Genomic DNA, 16,241 nt, shown 5'->3' with positions numbered 1-16,241 from the left:
AAGTTGGGGTAGCCGTGGAAATTTCTTCAGATAACAATGAAGTTGGCCAAATTAATGGACTCTTCCTTTTACAAACAGTTTCTCTCTCGTACAGTGCTGTTTGATAGCGTTTGAGTGCAGAACTTCTTTCAAAATTGGGGTCCATCCTCTCAAACCCAGCATTGCTTTACCAACTAAGTCTATGTAATATTCTAAATCTTCTGTTGTTATTTCAACAACCTTCACAGCATCTTCTCCAGGAAGAGATTCCATCTCAAGAAATTACTTTCTTTGCTCATCCATGAGAAGCAAGTCCTCATCTGTTCAGGTTTTATCATAAAATAAATCACCAATTCAGTCACATCTTCAGGCTCCACTTCCACTTCTAGTTCTGTTTCTATTAATATCACATCTGCAGTTACTTCTTCCCCTGAAGTCTTGAACCCCTCATTGTCACCCATGAGGACTGAAATCAGCTTCTACACTCCTGTGATGTTGATACTTTAACCTCTTCCTATGAATCACAAATGGTTCTGAATGGCATCTAGAATGGTGAATGCTTTCCAGGAGGTTTTCAATTTGCTTTGCTCAGAACCATCAGAAGAATTACTGTCTATGGCAGCTATAGCTTTATGGTATGTATTTCTTATATATATAATAAGACTTAAAAGTCAAAATGACTCCTTGATCTGTGGACTCTAGAATGGATGTTGTGTTAGCAGGCATAAAAACATTAATCTCATTGTACATTTCCATTAGAGCTCGTGGGTGACCAGATGCATTGTGACCAAAATGCAGTAGTATTTTGAAAGGAATCTTGTTTTCTGAGCAGTAGATCTCAACATTGGGCTTAAAATGTTTAATCAACCATGTTGTAAACAAATGTGCTGTCATCAAGCCTTTGTTTTTCCATTTATAAAGTGAAGGTAGAATAGATTTGGCATAATTCTTGAGGACCCTAGGATTATCCTACTGGTCAATGAGCTTTGGCTTCAACTTATAACCCTTAACAAGAGAGTCAGCCTATCCTTTAAAGCTTTGAAGCCGGGCATTGATTTCTACCTAGCTATGAAAGTCCTAGATAGCATCTTCTTCCAATATAAGGCTGTTACATCTTATATTAAAAATTTGTTATTTAGGGGCGCCTGGGTGGCTCAGTCAGTTCATGAGTTCAAGCCTTGTGTCGGGCTCCATGCTGACAGCTCAGAGCCTGGAGCCTGCTTCAGATTCTGGGTCTACCTCTCTCTCTGCCCCTACCTTGCTCATGCTCAGTCTCTCTCTCTCTCAAAAATAAAATAAACATTACAAAATTAAAAAAAAAGAATTTGTTATTTAGTATAGCTATCTCTATTTTCTTAGGTAGGTCGTCTGAATAATTTGCTTCTATGTCAGTGCTTGCTGCTTCACCTTGCACTTTGATGTTAGGGAGATGGCTTCCTCCCTTAGACCTCATGAACCAACCTCTCTGCTAGCTTCAAACGTTTCTTCTTTAGCTCCCTCACCTCTCTCCGCCTTCATAGAATTGAAGAGAGTTAGGGCCTTTTTCTGGATTAGGCTTTGGCTTAAGAGAATGTTATGGCTGTTTTGATCTTCTATACAGACCACCAAACTTTCTCCAGATCAGTAATAAGATTGTTTTGCTCTCTAACCATTTGTGTCTTCACTGCAGGAGCACTTTTAATTTCCTTCAAGGGCTTTTCCTTTGCATTCACAGCTTGGTTAACTGTTTGGCACAAGAGACCTAGCTTTTGGCCTATCTCGGCTTTTGACACGCCTTCTTCACTGAGCTTAATCATTTGTAGCTTTTGATTTAAAGTGAGAGACAAGTGACTCTTTCAGTTGACACTTAGAGGCGATTATAGGATTATTAATGGGACTAATTTTAATATTGTTGTTATCTTAGCTAATAGTAAGGCCCAAGGAGAGGGAGAGAGATGGGGGAACAGCTGGTCAGTGGAGCAGTCACAACATACTTTCTCAATTAAGTTAACTGTCTTCTATGGGCATGGTTTGTGACGCCCCCCCCCCCAAACAATTACAATAGTATCATCAATGTTCACTGATCTCAAATCACCATAACAACTATAATAATGAAGAAAAAGTTGAAAATAGTGTAAGAATTACCAAGTGTGACAGAAAGTGAGCTTAATGCTGTCGGAAAAAATGGTGCTGATAGACTTGCTTGACACAGGGTTGCCACAAACCTTCAATTTGTAAAAACAACAACAACAACAACACAGTATCTGTAAAATGCAGTAAAACAAGGTATATCTGTTTGCTTCTTAAATCTCTTCTGATATGTCACCTGTTTTTTTGTGTCACTTCTTACAGAACTGAAGTCAGTTGTATACAATGTCTCGTATTTGGGTTTTATCTCTTTGTTTTCTCTGGTGTCATTTAACTTGTCGTTCTGTCTGTCTTATTTCATATAAGTGGAAGTTAGCTCTGGGATACTGGTTCTCACACTTGAGAGTGCAGCAGAATATCCTGGAAGGCATGTGAAAACACAGATTGCTGGGTTTAGCCCCAAAGTGTCTGATTCAGGTGGTCTTGGATGGGGGCCAATAATTTGTGTTTATAATAAGTTCCCAGAAGATGCAGTTACTATATAACTGCAGGATATACATATAGCAGGATATACCAGGAACTCTTTGAAAACTACTGCTTCTATACTGTTCCTATCTTTAATTTTTCTAAGATTGCCCAATATATTCTGTAATGAATAAGATTTTTAAAAAGCTGAATGAATTCAGTAAAGTTACGTGATACCAAATCAGTAACATAAATCTGTTGTGCTTCAACTATGCTTCAATTAAAAAAAATGTTTGTGTTTTTTTACACTAATACCAACTATTAGAAAGAGAAATTAAGAAAACCATCTCATTAACAATTACATAAAAAAAAATACTTAGGAATAAACTTAACCAAGGAAGTGAAAGACCTGTGCACTAAAAAATTTGGGACATCAATGAAAGAAATTAAAACTGACACAAACAAATGGAAAGATATTCCATGCTGATTGGAAGAAATAATATTGTTAAAATGTCAATACTACCCAAAGTAATCTAGAGATTCAATACAATCATTATCAAATAAGTTAAATTTATTTAAATATGTGAAAATTCCAATAGCATTTTTCACAGAAGTAGGACAAGTAATCCTAAAATTTGTATGGAACCATAAACAACTCCAAATAGCCAAAGAAAAACAAAGCTGAAGGCATCATGCTCCCTGATTTCAATATATACTACAAAGCTATAGTAATTAAAAATGTATAGCATTGGCATAAAAACAGACACACAGGGGCGCCTGGGTGGCTCAGTCGGTTAAGCGTCTGACTTCAGCTCAGGTCATGATCTCGCGGTCCATGAGTTCGAGCCCCGCGTCGGGCTCTGTGCTGACTGCTCAGAGCCTGGAGCCTGTTTCAGATTCTGTGTCTCCCTCTCTCTCTGACCCTCCCCCGTTCATGCTCTCTCTCTGTCTCAAAAATAAATAAACGTTAGAAAAAATTAAAAAAAAAACAGACACACAGATCAGTGAAACAGATAGAAAGCCTAGAAATAAGCCCATGCGTGTATGGTCAACTTAGGATAAAGCCAAGAATAGACAACGGGGAAAGACCATGTCTTCAATAAGCAATGTTGGGAAAATTGGACAGCTGCATGCAAAAGAATGAAACTAAACCACTATCTTACACCATACACCTAAACAAACTCAAAATGGATTAAAGACTTGAATATAAGACTTGAAACAATGAAACTCTGAGAGAAAATACAGGCGGTAATTACCTTGATGTCAGTGTTGGTGATGTGTTTTTGGATGTGACACCAAAAGCAAAAGTAAACAAGTGGGACTACATCAGACTAAAAAGCTCTTGCACACTTAAGGAAACCAACAACACAAAAAGGCAGCCTGTTGAATGGGAAACCATATTTGCAAATTATATATCCAATAAGAAGTTAAGATCCAAAATACATAAAGAACACCAAAAAACAAACAAAACAAAACAAAAAACCAATCCAATTAAAGAATGGACAGAAGATCTGAGTAGACATTTTTCCAAAGAAGGTGTACGTATGGTCAATAGACATCTGAAAAGATGCTCGACATCACTGATCCTCAGGGAAATGCAAATCAAAACTACAATGAGTTATCACCTCACACCTGTTAGAATGGCTACCATTACAATCAGAAGAACTAACAAGTGTTGGCTAGGATTTGGAGAAAAGGGAACCCCCCATGTGCACTGTTGGTGGGTATGTAAACTGGTATAGCCATTATGGAAAACAGCATGGATGTTTCTCAAAAAATCAATAATAGAAGTATCATATCCACCAATTCTACTTCTGGATAATTGTCTAAAGAAAATTAAAACACTAACTGTAAAAGATATATTCATTCCCATGTTCATTATATTATTTATAATTCCCAAGACATGGAGGCAACTTAAGTGTCCATTGATGGATGAGTGAATCAAGAAAATGTAGTGTGTGTGTATATATATATATATATATATATACACAATAGATTATTATTCAGCTATAAGAAGAAGGAAATCTTGCCATTTGTGATAACATGGATAGACCTTGAGGACATTCTGCTAAGTAAAAAGAGAGTAAGGAAAATACCAAATGATCTCACTTACAGGTGGACTCTTGAAAACAATCTCAGAGATGGAGAAAACGTTTTGGAAGTGCAGTGGGTAGGGAATAGTTGGAGAGAGTCAAAAGGTACAAACTTTGAGTTATAAAGTAAATCCTCGAGATGTAATATACAGCATGGTGGCTATCGTTAATAACATTTTATGGTATATTTGAAAGTTAACGTAAATTTTAAAAGTTCTCGGGGCGCCTGGGTGGCGCAGTCGGTTAAGCGTCCGACTTCAGCCAGGTCACGATCTCGCGGTCCGGGAGTTCGAGCCCCGCGTCGGGCTCTGGGCTGATGGCTCAGAGCCTGGAGCCTGTTTCCGATTCTGTGTCTCCCTCTCTCTCTGCCCCTCCCCCGTTCATGCTCTGTCTCTCTCTGTCCCAAAAATAAATAAACGTTGAAAAAAAAAAAAATTAAAAAAAAAAAAAAAAAAAAGTTCTCATCACAAGAAACAATTTTATAATTGCCTATGGTGCAGAGGTTAACTAGAATTATTTGGATCATTTTGCAATATATCCAAATATTAAATCATTGTTATATACCTGAAACCAATATAATATTGTATATCAATTATAACTTGACCAAAAAAGAAGTAACTGGCCAAACAAATTTCTAAATTGCCATTTAAAAAATTAATTCAAATTATTTTCTGTATAGCTCTAATGTGTAAGCAGTCACTTACTCAGAAAACATTTACTTTATTCCCACTATGTGCTTGACATTGTCCAAGGTTATAAAGTTGGAAAAGTCATAGTCTTGAAGTGTCTCCAACCTCAAGTAACTCTTAGTCTTGTGGAAGATGGATATATAAGCTAACTTGTATAAGACTTCACGATCAGTGCTCTGACAGAGCTACATACAGACTATAATGAAACCATGATTGCCTGGCACTAAATTCATGAGATTCCTCCCTTTTCTAGGGTATAATAAAGAAATGAAAGGTTTTTCCTTATTTTCCTTGGCTGCATATATCAGAAATGGCCCTTCCGGCCTCAGCTGCATCTCCTATCAAGCACTGTGATATTGCTGTCTTAGCCATTCTATATGCTCTGACCACAGAGTAAGCAAACAGATGAAGCTTCCTTTTTTTTTGGGGGGGGGGGGGGGTAGGGGGGGTTCAAGGTCCAGAGATGGCAGTTTTATTAGGGTGGTAAAAATGTGAGAAAATGGAAGAACAAATGTATTTTTAATAGGTCTTCGCTAAGGAGAGCCACAGGTTATGTCGAAAGGAAAAAAATGGAATATATAATTAAGGCAAAAATACACCTTTGGCCCCATAGCAAAATTGAGAGGAAGGTATAGAGATTTCCATACACCCACTGCCCCTAGGCATGTATAGCCTCCCTCATTATCAACATTACTTACCAGAGTGGTACATTTGTTATAATTGATAAACCTACATTGATGAATTATAGATACCCAAAGTCCATGGTTTATATTAGAAATCATGGTGTTGTACTTTTTATGGGTTTGTACAAATATATCATGACACGTATCATATAGAGTATTTTCAGTGCCCTAGAAAGCTTCCATGCTCTGCCTATTCATCCCTCCTCACACCCCAACCCCCGGTAACCACTGATCGTTTTACTGTTCATAGTTCTGCCTTTTACATAATGTCTTATAGTTCAAATCATGTGATATGTAGCCTTTTTAGGTTGGCTTCTTTCACTTGGTAACATGTATTTTCATGAATTTTTAGCTCATATCTTTTTAGTATCAAGTAATATTCCATTACCTGGATGTACTACAGTTTATGCATCCATTTGCCTACTGAAGCACATCTTGACTGCTTTTTAAAAAAATTTTTTTAACATTTATTCATTTTTTGATAGAGACAGAGCACAAGTGGGGGAGGGGCAATGAGAGAGGAAGACACAGAATCCGAAGCAGGCTCCAGGCTCTGAGCTGTCAGCACGGAGCCCGACGTGGGGCACGAACTCACAGACTGCAAGATCATGACCTGAGCCGAAGTCGGATGTTTAACCGACTAAGCCACCCAGGCGCCCCTTGACTGCTTTTAAATTTTAAAAATTATGAATAAAGCTGCTCTAAATATCCCTATGCAGTTTTTTGTATAGACATAGTTTCTAACTCCTTGGGTAAATGCCAAGGAATATGACTGCTGGACCATATGAGAAGAGTATGTTAATTTTGAAAGAAAAAGCCAAACTGTCTTAAAGTGGTTGTACCATTTTGCATTCCCACTGGCAATGAATGATTTCCTGTTGTTCGTCATCCTCCTCAACATTTGATGTTGACAGTGTTCCAGATTTTGGCCCTATAAGGGCATCTCCTTGTTTTAATTTGCATTTCCCTGATGACATATGTTGTGGAACCTCTCTTGATAGGCCTCTTTGCCCTCTGATTATCTCCTGTGGTGAGGTTATCTCTTAAGGTTTTTGGCCATATTTTAATCAGGTCGTTTTCTTTCTTATCATTTAGTTTTTAGTGTTCCTTATATATTTTGATTAACGGTCCTTTATCAGATGTGCCTTTTGCAAATATTTTCTACCAATCTGTGGCTTGTCTTCATTCCTCCATTTTTAAAGACCAAATAGTTTTGTAGAAAATTGGGTCCTGCAAAAAGTCTTAAGTGCTATTTCTGTAGAGAGCATTCCTTTGTTGCTGTAGGGAAGAAGTAGAAGGTCATGTGCTATTGAGATTCCTGTCTCCATGTAGCTTAAAAGAAAATGCAAATTAACATGAGAAGTAGAGAGCAATGATAGTCTTTAATTTTATGTCAAATGCCATAGCATATTAAGAGTTCACAGTTTAAAGAAACACTGAAGTAGACTGAGGTAGAAGAGGGAATCTGTGGAAATTGAATTTACTCAGAGTGGCCTTGAAACCGAGTTCTGTCTTCAACAGTGGCAGAGGCAGAAGATGACATTCCAGCTGAGAAACTGGATTCAGAGTTATAAAAATTTCAGTTTATATTGTAGAGGGAAAAATTGATTATGCTTTAGATTTAGATTCTGAATATTCTCAGATCTGTAAGACTGGATTTTTTTTAGCTAGAGGGACTAGAGGTATAAATCCTACATCATTCCAAATGGTTCTATTTATAGCAGATGGCTAGGTTGCGTGTTTCACATGGCAATAGAAAGAATATATTAGCCCAGCTTATTTGCATTCATATGAGTGTATTATAACACTTAAAATGTTGTACTTTGGCATTTAAAAAAAAATATATGCTATATTTTTCAAACCTATGGAATATTTGCTTTATGTTTTATTTGGTAAATCTACCTTGTTAACAATTTGAAATATTATTATAATATTACAATGATATAGTGTCAAATATACTGGGTTTTAAATTTTAACTTTATTTTTTTAATGTTTTATTTATTTTTGAGAGAGACAGAGAGAGACAGAGAGAGAGAGACAGAGAGTGAGCAGGGGAGGGGCAGAGAGAGAGAGAGGGAGACACAGAATCCGAAGCAGACTCCAGGCTCCAAGCTGTCAGCACAGAGCCTGACATGGGGCTTGAAACCATGAACTGTGAGATCATGACCTGAGCCAAAGTCAGACGGTTAACGAACTGAGCCTCCCAGGCACCCCCATTTTAGCTTTATTTTTAGTATCAGTGACCTATTCTAGTTTTATTATTCTTCCTCTGCTTATGTAGTAATAATAGTGTGATCCTTAAAACATACTACACATACGTTATCATTGCACACATTTTTGAACACTGCTGATTTAAAATTTTCCATTGTAAAGTTCTTTCTAAAGCATTTTACTTTGTTAATTAGAAAATGCTGCCGCTGTTGACAGAGATATTACCCATTTAGCTGAGGCCACCTTTGTACCTAAGTTACCGTATGTGACATTTGGGTTGTTAATCTGGATTTATAATAATTTCTGTACCACTCTAGACTAAATTGCAAAGGACTAAAACTCAGATTTAGGCAAAGAAAAAAACTAAGGGGGTGGTGTAGAAGATGTACAGTATCACACAGCTGAATTCAACTGTGGGTGAATTTCAGGCACAGTTGAATCTAGAATCTCAGATGATGTTATTAGGACTTTTGTTCTGCTTAGTCCTGTGGGATTCAACTTGATTTCAGTTACATAGGGGTAAAGTTGGGGCACCTCTAGGGTAGAGAAGGCTGATGCCCTATAATTGGCACTTTTGCCTGGAGAAGCAGAAGCTATTTCTAAAAGGAAAAGGTACTTCCCTGACAAAGAAGTAGAAGTTTCCACAGTGGGACCCATGGTTGCTCTTGAACACAATTATCAAAGTTTGTGAAAACTGTTGGTTGGCATTCATCTACTAAGCTTTAGAAAACATTCAACTTAAAAGATGATTCAGAGGAAACCTGGTTCCTTTTCTCTAGACCAAAGTTAGATGCCATCCTAAGACTCACAGACCTTTTAAAAACTGATTTTCAAGCCTGTGGTTTATAAATAGCAGCCTGGTATCAATATTTTGTATAGTCCTTCTTGGGCAATAAATATATTCACCCCTCAGTTTCCTAATCTGTTTAAAAAATACTAAAGCAGTTAGATTGACTAAGCTCTGAGGTCATTTCTGTTTCTAAGAATATATGATTCAATGATTCTCTTGCAAAGTGATTATAGGTTGGCTTTCCTGTCTTTTTTTCTTTTTTCTCTCTTTTCTAGACTATGTACATTGAGTGGAAACTATCTTTGCTCTTGAAAAGCCAAATTAGGTAAAAACTTCCTGCAGTGATAGAAATGATCCACGCAGCTATTGAAATGTGGCTGGCGTAACTTGGGAAATGAATTTTTAATCTAGTCTTAATTACTTTTGATTCAAATGAAAACAGCCCCAACTTTGGCATTAACTTTTTTCAACAAGATTTTTACGTAATAGTTGAAATTTTAAAATGAAATTTATAAGCTATGTGATGAATTTCAAAGCAGCAATCCCCCCTCCCCCCACTCTCTTTTCAGTCTCCCGCACACAGCTACTCAAGCTACGACTCTGGCAAAAATGAGAGTGTAGACCGAGGTGCCGAGGACCTGTCTCTAAACAGGGGCGATGAGGATGAAGACGACCACGATGACCACGACGATTCTGAGAAAGTTAACGAGACTGATGGCGTTGAGGCAGAGCGGCTGAAAGCTTTCAATGTGAGTCCCACCACCGCCCCCCCTCCCCGCCCACGTGGGTTACTTTTTACCACTTCACTTTCATGTTGTTGCTTGTTGGTAAACGTGGATATTCTAGAGACGTGTTTGTTTAATTTACAGAAGGATTTAAAAAGTACATGAAACTCTCTTTGCCAACCAGACACCAGAATTGCTGGGTTTTGTTTAGAATTTTACAGCCAAGTGTGAGCTGAAAACTGGATTTGTGTTGTGTGAGTATGCATGTTTACCTAGAGGATGAGGGGGTCTCCACTTATTCCTCGCAAGAGTATGTCTGTCATCAGTTATTTCTTTTGCCTTCCTGGCTTATCTAATTATGCATGACAAAAGAGTCCCCCTTGTTATCAGAGATTAGTACACTGTGCAGGGTAGCAATGTAGCAGCCATACTGATCATTAATGGAGAATTTTACGGGGTGCTTAATTGTCACAGTCTGCTGTTATTTCCTGAATTTTTTTTCCTACATGATAGTCTATACTTTTCTGTCTGTCTGTCTGTCTGTCTGCCTCTCTCTCTCTTTCTCTCTAGTTTTTTTTTTATCCAACCATTTAAAAAGCCTTTAAGAGGTGTTTGCTTAAAATCTCTGGCTTTCCATTGCAAAGTTCTCCAGTGCATAAAGCAGAAAAGAGTATTTTCCTATCGGTAATCAAGACAGGAAGCTAGGAACAGCAGAGAGCAGTCCTCCAAACCCTTCTCCTCTGTCTCCCTCTTGCCAACAGATGTTTGTCAGGCTGTTTGTAGATGAAAACTTGGACCGAATGGTCCCAATCTCTAAGCAGCCCAAAGAAAAGATCCAGGCTATCATTGACTCATGCAGGCGACAGTTCCCTGAGTATCAAGAGCGTGCCAGAAAACGTATACGTACTTACCTCAAGTCCTGCAGGCGGATGAAAAGAAGTGGTTTTGAGATGGTGAGTTTTGAATTAAAACACAGCCCTAGATTCCATCAAAATCCCACATGTAAACCATGACACTATTTTTTTTTCATCTTAGTGTCTTTTTTATTTTTTCCATAATGTCAGGTCAAAGGGGTTTTTGTTTGCTTGTTTGTTTTTACCCCCTTCTCCTTTTCATCTTCCCGAAGTATTTATCCCCTTTGTTATTCAATAAGGCATAGCTGGTGAGACCAGCTTACAGGCCCACATGGTACCATGTCACAGCAAATGAGGGCAATCTGCGTAAAAACCGGTGAGAACCAGCATCTCATTTGTGTTCGTTTTCTGTCACTACCAAAGTGAGTATAAGGTTAATCAAGGCTTGAAGCACCAGTTGCTGCTTTAGGTGGCACGTGAGAATGGCTTTGTCTGGAGCCAAAGGAAATGGATGACTCCACCTAAATAATACTGTTTTCATATCAATGGCTAACAAATTGCAAGCCTTGAAAGTTAAAGATCAGTATGATAAGGCTTTGTTGTACTCAGTGTATTGCGGGCTTGTGGATGGTAACATGAGCTTTTATATTCATCTGGGCTTTCTAGATGGACGAGATTATGGTGACATTAGATCCTTATGGGTGGAAATCAGGTATCAGTGTTTTTTGGACTTTATTTCACCTTTCTCTAATTGTTATGCCCAGAAATAGCGTATTCATTTACAATGTATTTTTTTTATTTTTGTTTTTTGTGTATGTGAGCAGAGATGTATTAAAAATTTTCTGAATCGATTTATTTCCCTTTCGTGGGTCCACCAAAGCCAAGGCTGATAGTGATGGCGATCGGTGCCTGTAATGTGTTAGGTGCGGAAGGGTGATGTTAGTGAAGCTACGAGAGGTTTCAGAGTATGTCATATAGGAGAAATAGGTTTTTCGATCTGAATGAAATGACCAAAGCAGTAAGTCCACTATCGACTATTAATTCTTCTTCACTGGCTTGTAAAAATACCTTCGACCTTCTTTAAAACCGAATGGCTGTTATTGAGAGGCATGTGCCTAGATGGAACACAAGGTTCAGTCCTCAGAGAGCCTGGTTTGGCATTCTGGATCCATCACTTTGTAGCTGTGTGTGACCCGGCAAGTCAGCTGCCTGTACTTAGGTACCTCCTCTGGAGATGATCACTCCTGATTTATAAGGTCATGAAGATTACATAAATTGTCACTTGGAAAAGCTCTGTGAGCCATTACTGACAGATAGTCACCACTCAGTAAATCTTAACTCTGAAAATATTTTCAAACATTATTTAATCTATCATTTGATAAAAGCTTCCCAAAATGTTTGTGTTAAACAATCACAAAATACTCCAGTTAAGTATTTGCTTACTTCTTGGAAGTAACAACCATATTGAAGTCCGAGATTGTGGTGCGTGTGTCATTTTAAGGGGCACATGGGTGGCTCAGTCTGTTAAGCGTCCGACTTCAGCTCAGGTCATGATCTTGCGGCCGGTGGGTTTGAGTCCTGCGTCGGACTCTGTGCTGACAGCTCGGAGCCTGGAGCCTGGTTAGGATTCTATGTCTCCCTCTCTCTCTGCCCCTCCCCCCTCCCCTCAGAAATAAACATTAAAATTTTTTTTAGATAAAAATGGCATTGTTATGCCTGATCAAACTAAATTTGACAGAAAGGCAGTATGGTATGAGGGAGAAGGAGAGTTTGCTTGAAGAAAATAAAGTTATTTCTCCCATTATTGAATTATTTAAAAATTATTATTACCTACTCAACAGGAGAGAGATGACAGACAGAAAGGGTGTCTAAACATGTATAGAAGCCTAGAAGAGTCCTGGTGTTGACATTTGGTTCAGGACCACTTAGCTGATATGAAATTGCAGTTGAACATAAATGTTTCTCACAGAGTATGATATACAATATATACTCTTCTTTTTCAGTAACAAAGATGATATCATATACCAAGATTTTTATTTACCAGCATCTGGCATTACTATTTTTTCCTAATCCTGTCATATTTTTTAGAGATTTTATGATAAAATTTATCTTCTTTTACATTAATTATTCTTTAAGAGAAAGAAATCATTGTTCTGTAAAATTCTTGATTTCTCTAAGACAAACCTTACACTTTCAAGTTTTTCTATTGATTGTACTTACATGTTTACTTTAATATGCACATCTATTTGTTGTAAATTCTGTGCTATGCATAGAGAAAACAAAAGTTGACTAATTCAAAGTCAAGTAGTTTTACTAACTAATCCTAAAGAAATATGCTGTAAGAATTCATTCATTTATTCAACAACGCAATAACATTATATAAAGTAATAAGCAAAAATATTAGAGATTTCTGCCCACTTAATTAGAAAAATATAACATGTTCCCTGATCATTATGATTCATTGAGGTGACAAGGTTTGGGAAGCAAAACAGTCAAGTAACAAGGTTGAATAAAATTAAATGTTAAGTGAACAACATGAATGAAAATTTATATTGTAGGTTCTTTTTTTTTTTTTGAGAGAGAGAGAGAGAGAGAGAGAAAGCACGTGTGAACGTACAGGTGTGTGTGTGAGCAAGAGGGGAGGAGCAGAGGGAGAGGGAGGGAGGGAGGGAGGGAGAGAGAGAGAGTCTTAAGCAGGCTTAATGCCCAGTACAGAGCCTGATGCAGGGCTTGAACACACAACCGTGAGATCATGACCTGAGTGGAGTTGAAGAGTCTGGTGCCTAACTGACTGAGCCACCCAGATGCCCCAGTTTATTTTTTTATACATTTACTTAGTAATATACTACTGGCAATAATAAATCTACCATCTAGTTGATACTTGGTATCTTGATTTTTTTTTTTCCTTAATGTATCACTTTATTGTCATGGGGCATGGGGAGGATCATGTGTCATTTTGAATACTTACCCTTATCTAGAACAGATAGGAAAATGTATGACTACTCCAGATAGTAAGTACAACTAAATACTGTATGTGAATATCTTTTGTCATCACTTTTTAAATTTTATGTAATATCCATCATTTCTTTTTTATTGAGACATCATTAAATAAAAGAATCTTTCCTCTAATGTGTTTTGTGTAGTTAGACATGAAAAAAAATCTCAATTTCAGTGTGTAGTTATTTTTACACTCAAATTATTCTGTAGTATTTAATAGGTCAACAGAGAAACATAAAGAATTTTTAAATATGTTTATTTAAAACATTAAAAAATTTTTTTAATTTTTTAAAAAATTTATTTTTTTTAATTTTTAAAATACGTTTATTTAAAACATAATTTTTTAAAACTTTTTAAAATTTTTTTAAAAATAAAAAAAAATTAATGTTTGTTTATTTCTGAGAGAAACAGAGACAGTGTGTGAGTGGGGGAGGGGCAGGTGGAAAGGGAGACAGAATCCAGAGCAGCCTCCAGTCTCTGAGCAAGCTGTCAGCACAGAGCCTGACACGGGGCTTGAACTCACAAACTGTGAGATCATGACCTGAGCTGAAGTCGGACACTTAAGCAACTGAGCCACCCAGGCGCCCCTAAATATGTTTTTAAAATGAAATTATTAAGTGTAGGATTATTTGGTAGGGGATTCCATATTCTAAAACAAAAGTGGCATTCAGTAAGCTTAGCTCTTCCAATTATTTGGGGTGTCTAAACCAGAAGATGCCTTAAGTAGAATGAAACACAAAATATTGAATTATATATTTTGTGCTGACTGTAAGAAATTCAAAGAGATAATCCCATAGAAGTGGTTTATCACAACATATATTAGTACTGAACTTGAGGGTCTTGGCATTCACTTTTATTAATATCCTGCTATCATTAATATATATAAAATTTATGTATGGTTAATTATTCTACACTATCGCTTAAGAATTTAGATGCTGACATAAACACTTTTAATTGACTTCACTGAATGGATACAAATATGAGAGTATGTGTTTATGAATTTCTATTTCACTACAATTATCAAGACCTTACAAATCTTGATTGCTTAAGCAGCCAAAATTTCATGCTATTACTCCAAATAGTCTCCAAGTAATAGGTGAAGGACAGTAACTATATTATGATTCCTTTCTATACATTTTCACTAACAGTTACCAATAATCTGAAATAATAAAATCCTCCGTGTTGAATATAAAAGGGCATATTCTATGAAAAATAAATCTCATAAGTTTGATCTAGAGTACTGTTTCAGTTTTCATTAAATTTTTAGAACTCAGTGAGTTAAGCAGTCATGAAATTAATCCTTTAACAAATATATCAAATCACTACTGATTCATTTGTGCAGCTTAGACTCTCAAAATACTTTGGCTAGTTTTCTAAAAACCATATGTTGATTTTTCTAGAAAAAAATCTATTTCTCCAAGGTGTCCTGATCTTCCATGCAAGAGCATCTATAACAGATAAGTTCATAAAAGCAAAACTTTATGAACAAGGTAGGGTTGGTCCATACCTGAGTATAGTCTGAGTTATATGATGTGATTTATCTTTTTATTTTCTGAGCTTGTATTGTTGGAGACTTTTTCACCATGCTGCATATGTTTACATGTATTTGTATAAAACCCAAAGGTAATATTTAGGAGAGTCAGCCTAAGATGCTTGCAGTCCATCATTCCCACTGTATCCCAAATTTTGCCACTATACCAAGTTAGATCAGGTTGCCTAGATATTTGAATTCAATAAATTTAGCCTCTTGAAAAATTTCCTGCTTACTTACTTTTTAATTCATGTGATTATCTATGTTTGAAGAAATGAGTCTATGAAATTTTTGTAATATTTTGCCAATGACATTGTCCATTAGGCTACTAAATGTCCATATTAAATTACCTTAGTTCAGAAACTTCTTTTAGAACGTAATACAAGAAAAAAAAAAAAACAAAAAACGCTTCTCCTGTGGAAGTAGAATGCTTTCTGTTTTCTCTCTGCTAGGACAATGCAACTAAATATATTCACATTTGTGCCTCATTGCCACGAAGTTCAGAGCCAAAGTTTATCTGAGGTTCTAGTCATCTTTTTGTTCAGTTTATCATAGAGTATATATCATAGCATAGCATAGCATAGAGTACGTAACAGTTTTAAGAAAAAAGTGAGATGTAAGTTTTAAAAAGTATTTAAATCTGATTATGGAAACAAATTTTAATACTATAATCAAAGCTCTTCATTATAGTATTTTGTTAAATTACATCCTATAATATCCCTGTTAGCTATTTTGATATCTGGCCTTCTGAACTCATGATTCCTTCATTAGAAAAGAAATCATGTTTAGGAAATAGTACATTTTTTTTCCTAGGGAATTTCACTAATTACATCATTTGCCTTGAGTTGTCTAATGCAGATGAAAGTAGAGAGATCAGAATTTGTTTTCAATTTAAAACTTCCCTAATATGAGCATTGCAAAAACTACAGTGACACTTGCTATTCATTCTTAGCTAATGGAAATATTATAAAATAGGAATTAAAGCGCTTCTTTAAACTAAAACTTTGATTAAAGGTATACCCATCCCTTCATACAAGGTCATGATTAAAAACTCTCTAATACCTGTGCAGTCATTATTTGTGTTATTATTCGCACAACTATGTACATTTCTGTCTTTGTGACCAATTAACTTAATTGATGCTAATTAGCAAACACAT

General features: G+C 36.5%; 1 protein-coding gene across 4 annotated transcripts in view; it reads left to right on the top strand.

The window, feature by feature from the left end:
- The window catches only part of NOL4 (nucleolar protein 4), a 343,605-nt gene that overhangs the window by 194,335 nt on the left and 133,029 nt on the right, over positions 1-16,241 (top strand). For 2 of the 4 annotated variants that reach the window (XM_047827870.1, XM_047827869.1), the window contains 2 exons: positions 9,547-9,726; positions 10,464-10,655. In XM_047827870.1, coding sequence (XP_047683826.1) covers positions 9,547-9,726; positions 10,464-10,655 — 372 coding nt within the window. The remainder of the gene's footprint in view (positions 1-9,546; positions 9,727-10,463; positions 10,656-16,241) is intronic. The other 2 variants (XM_047827873.1, XM_047827871.1) reach the window with 1 other exon arrangement.

This window comes from Prionailurus viverrinus, chromosome D3 (genome assembly GCF_022837055.1).
Source record: "Prionailurus viverrinus isolate Anna chromosome D3, UM_Priviv_1.0, whole genome shotgun sequence".
Taxonomy (NCBI): Eukaryota; Metazoa; Chordata; class Mammalia; order Carnivora; family Felidae; genus Prionailurus; species Prionailurus viverrinus.
The sequence above is the reverse complement of the archived record's forward strand: the minus strand, read 5'-3'. Positions and strand labels throughout refer to the sequence as shown.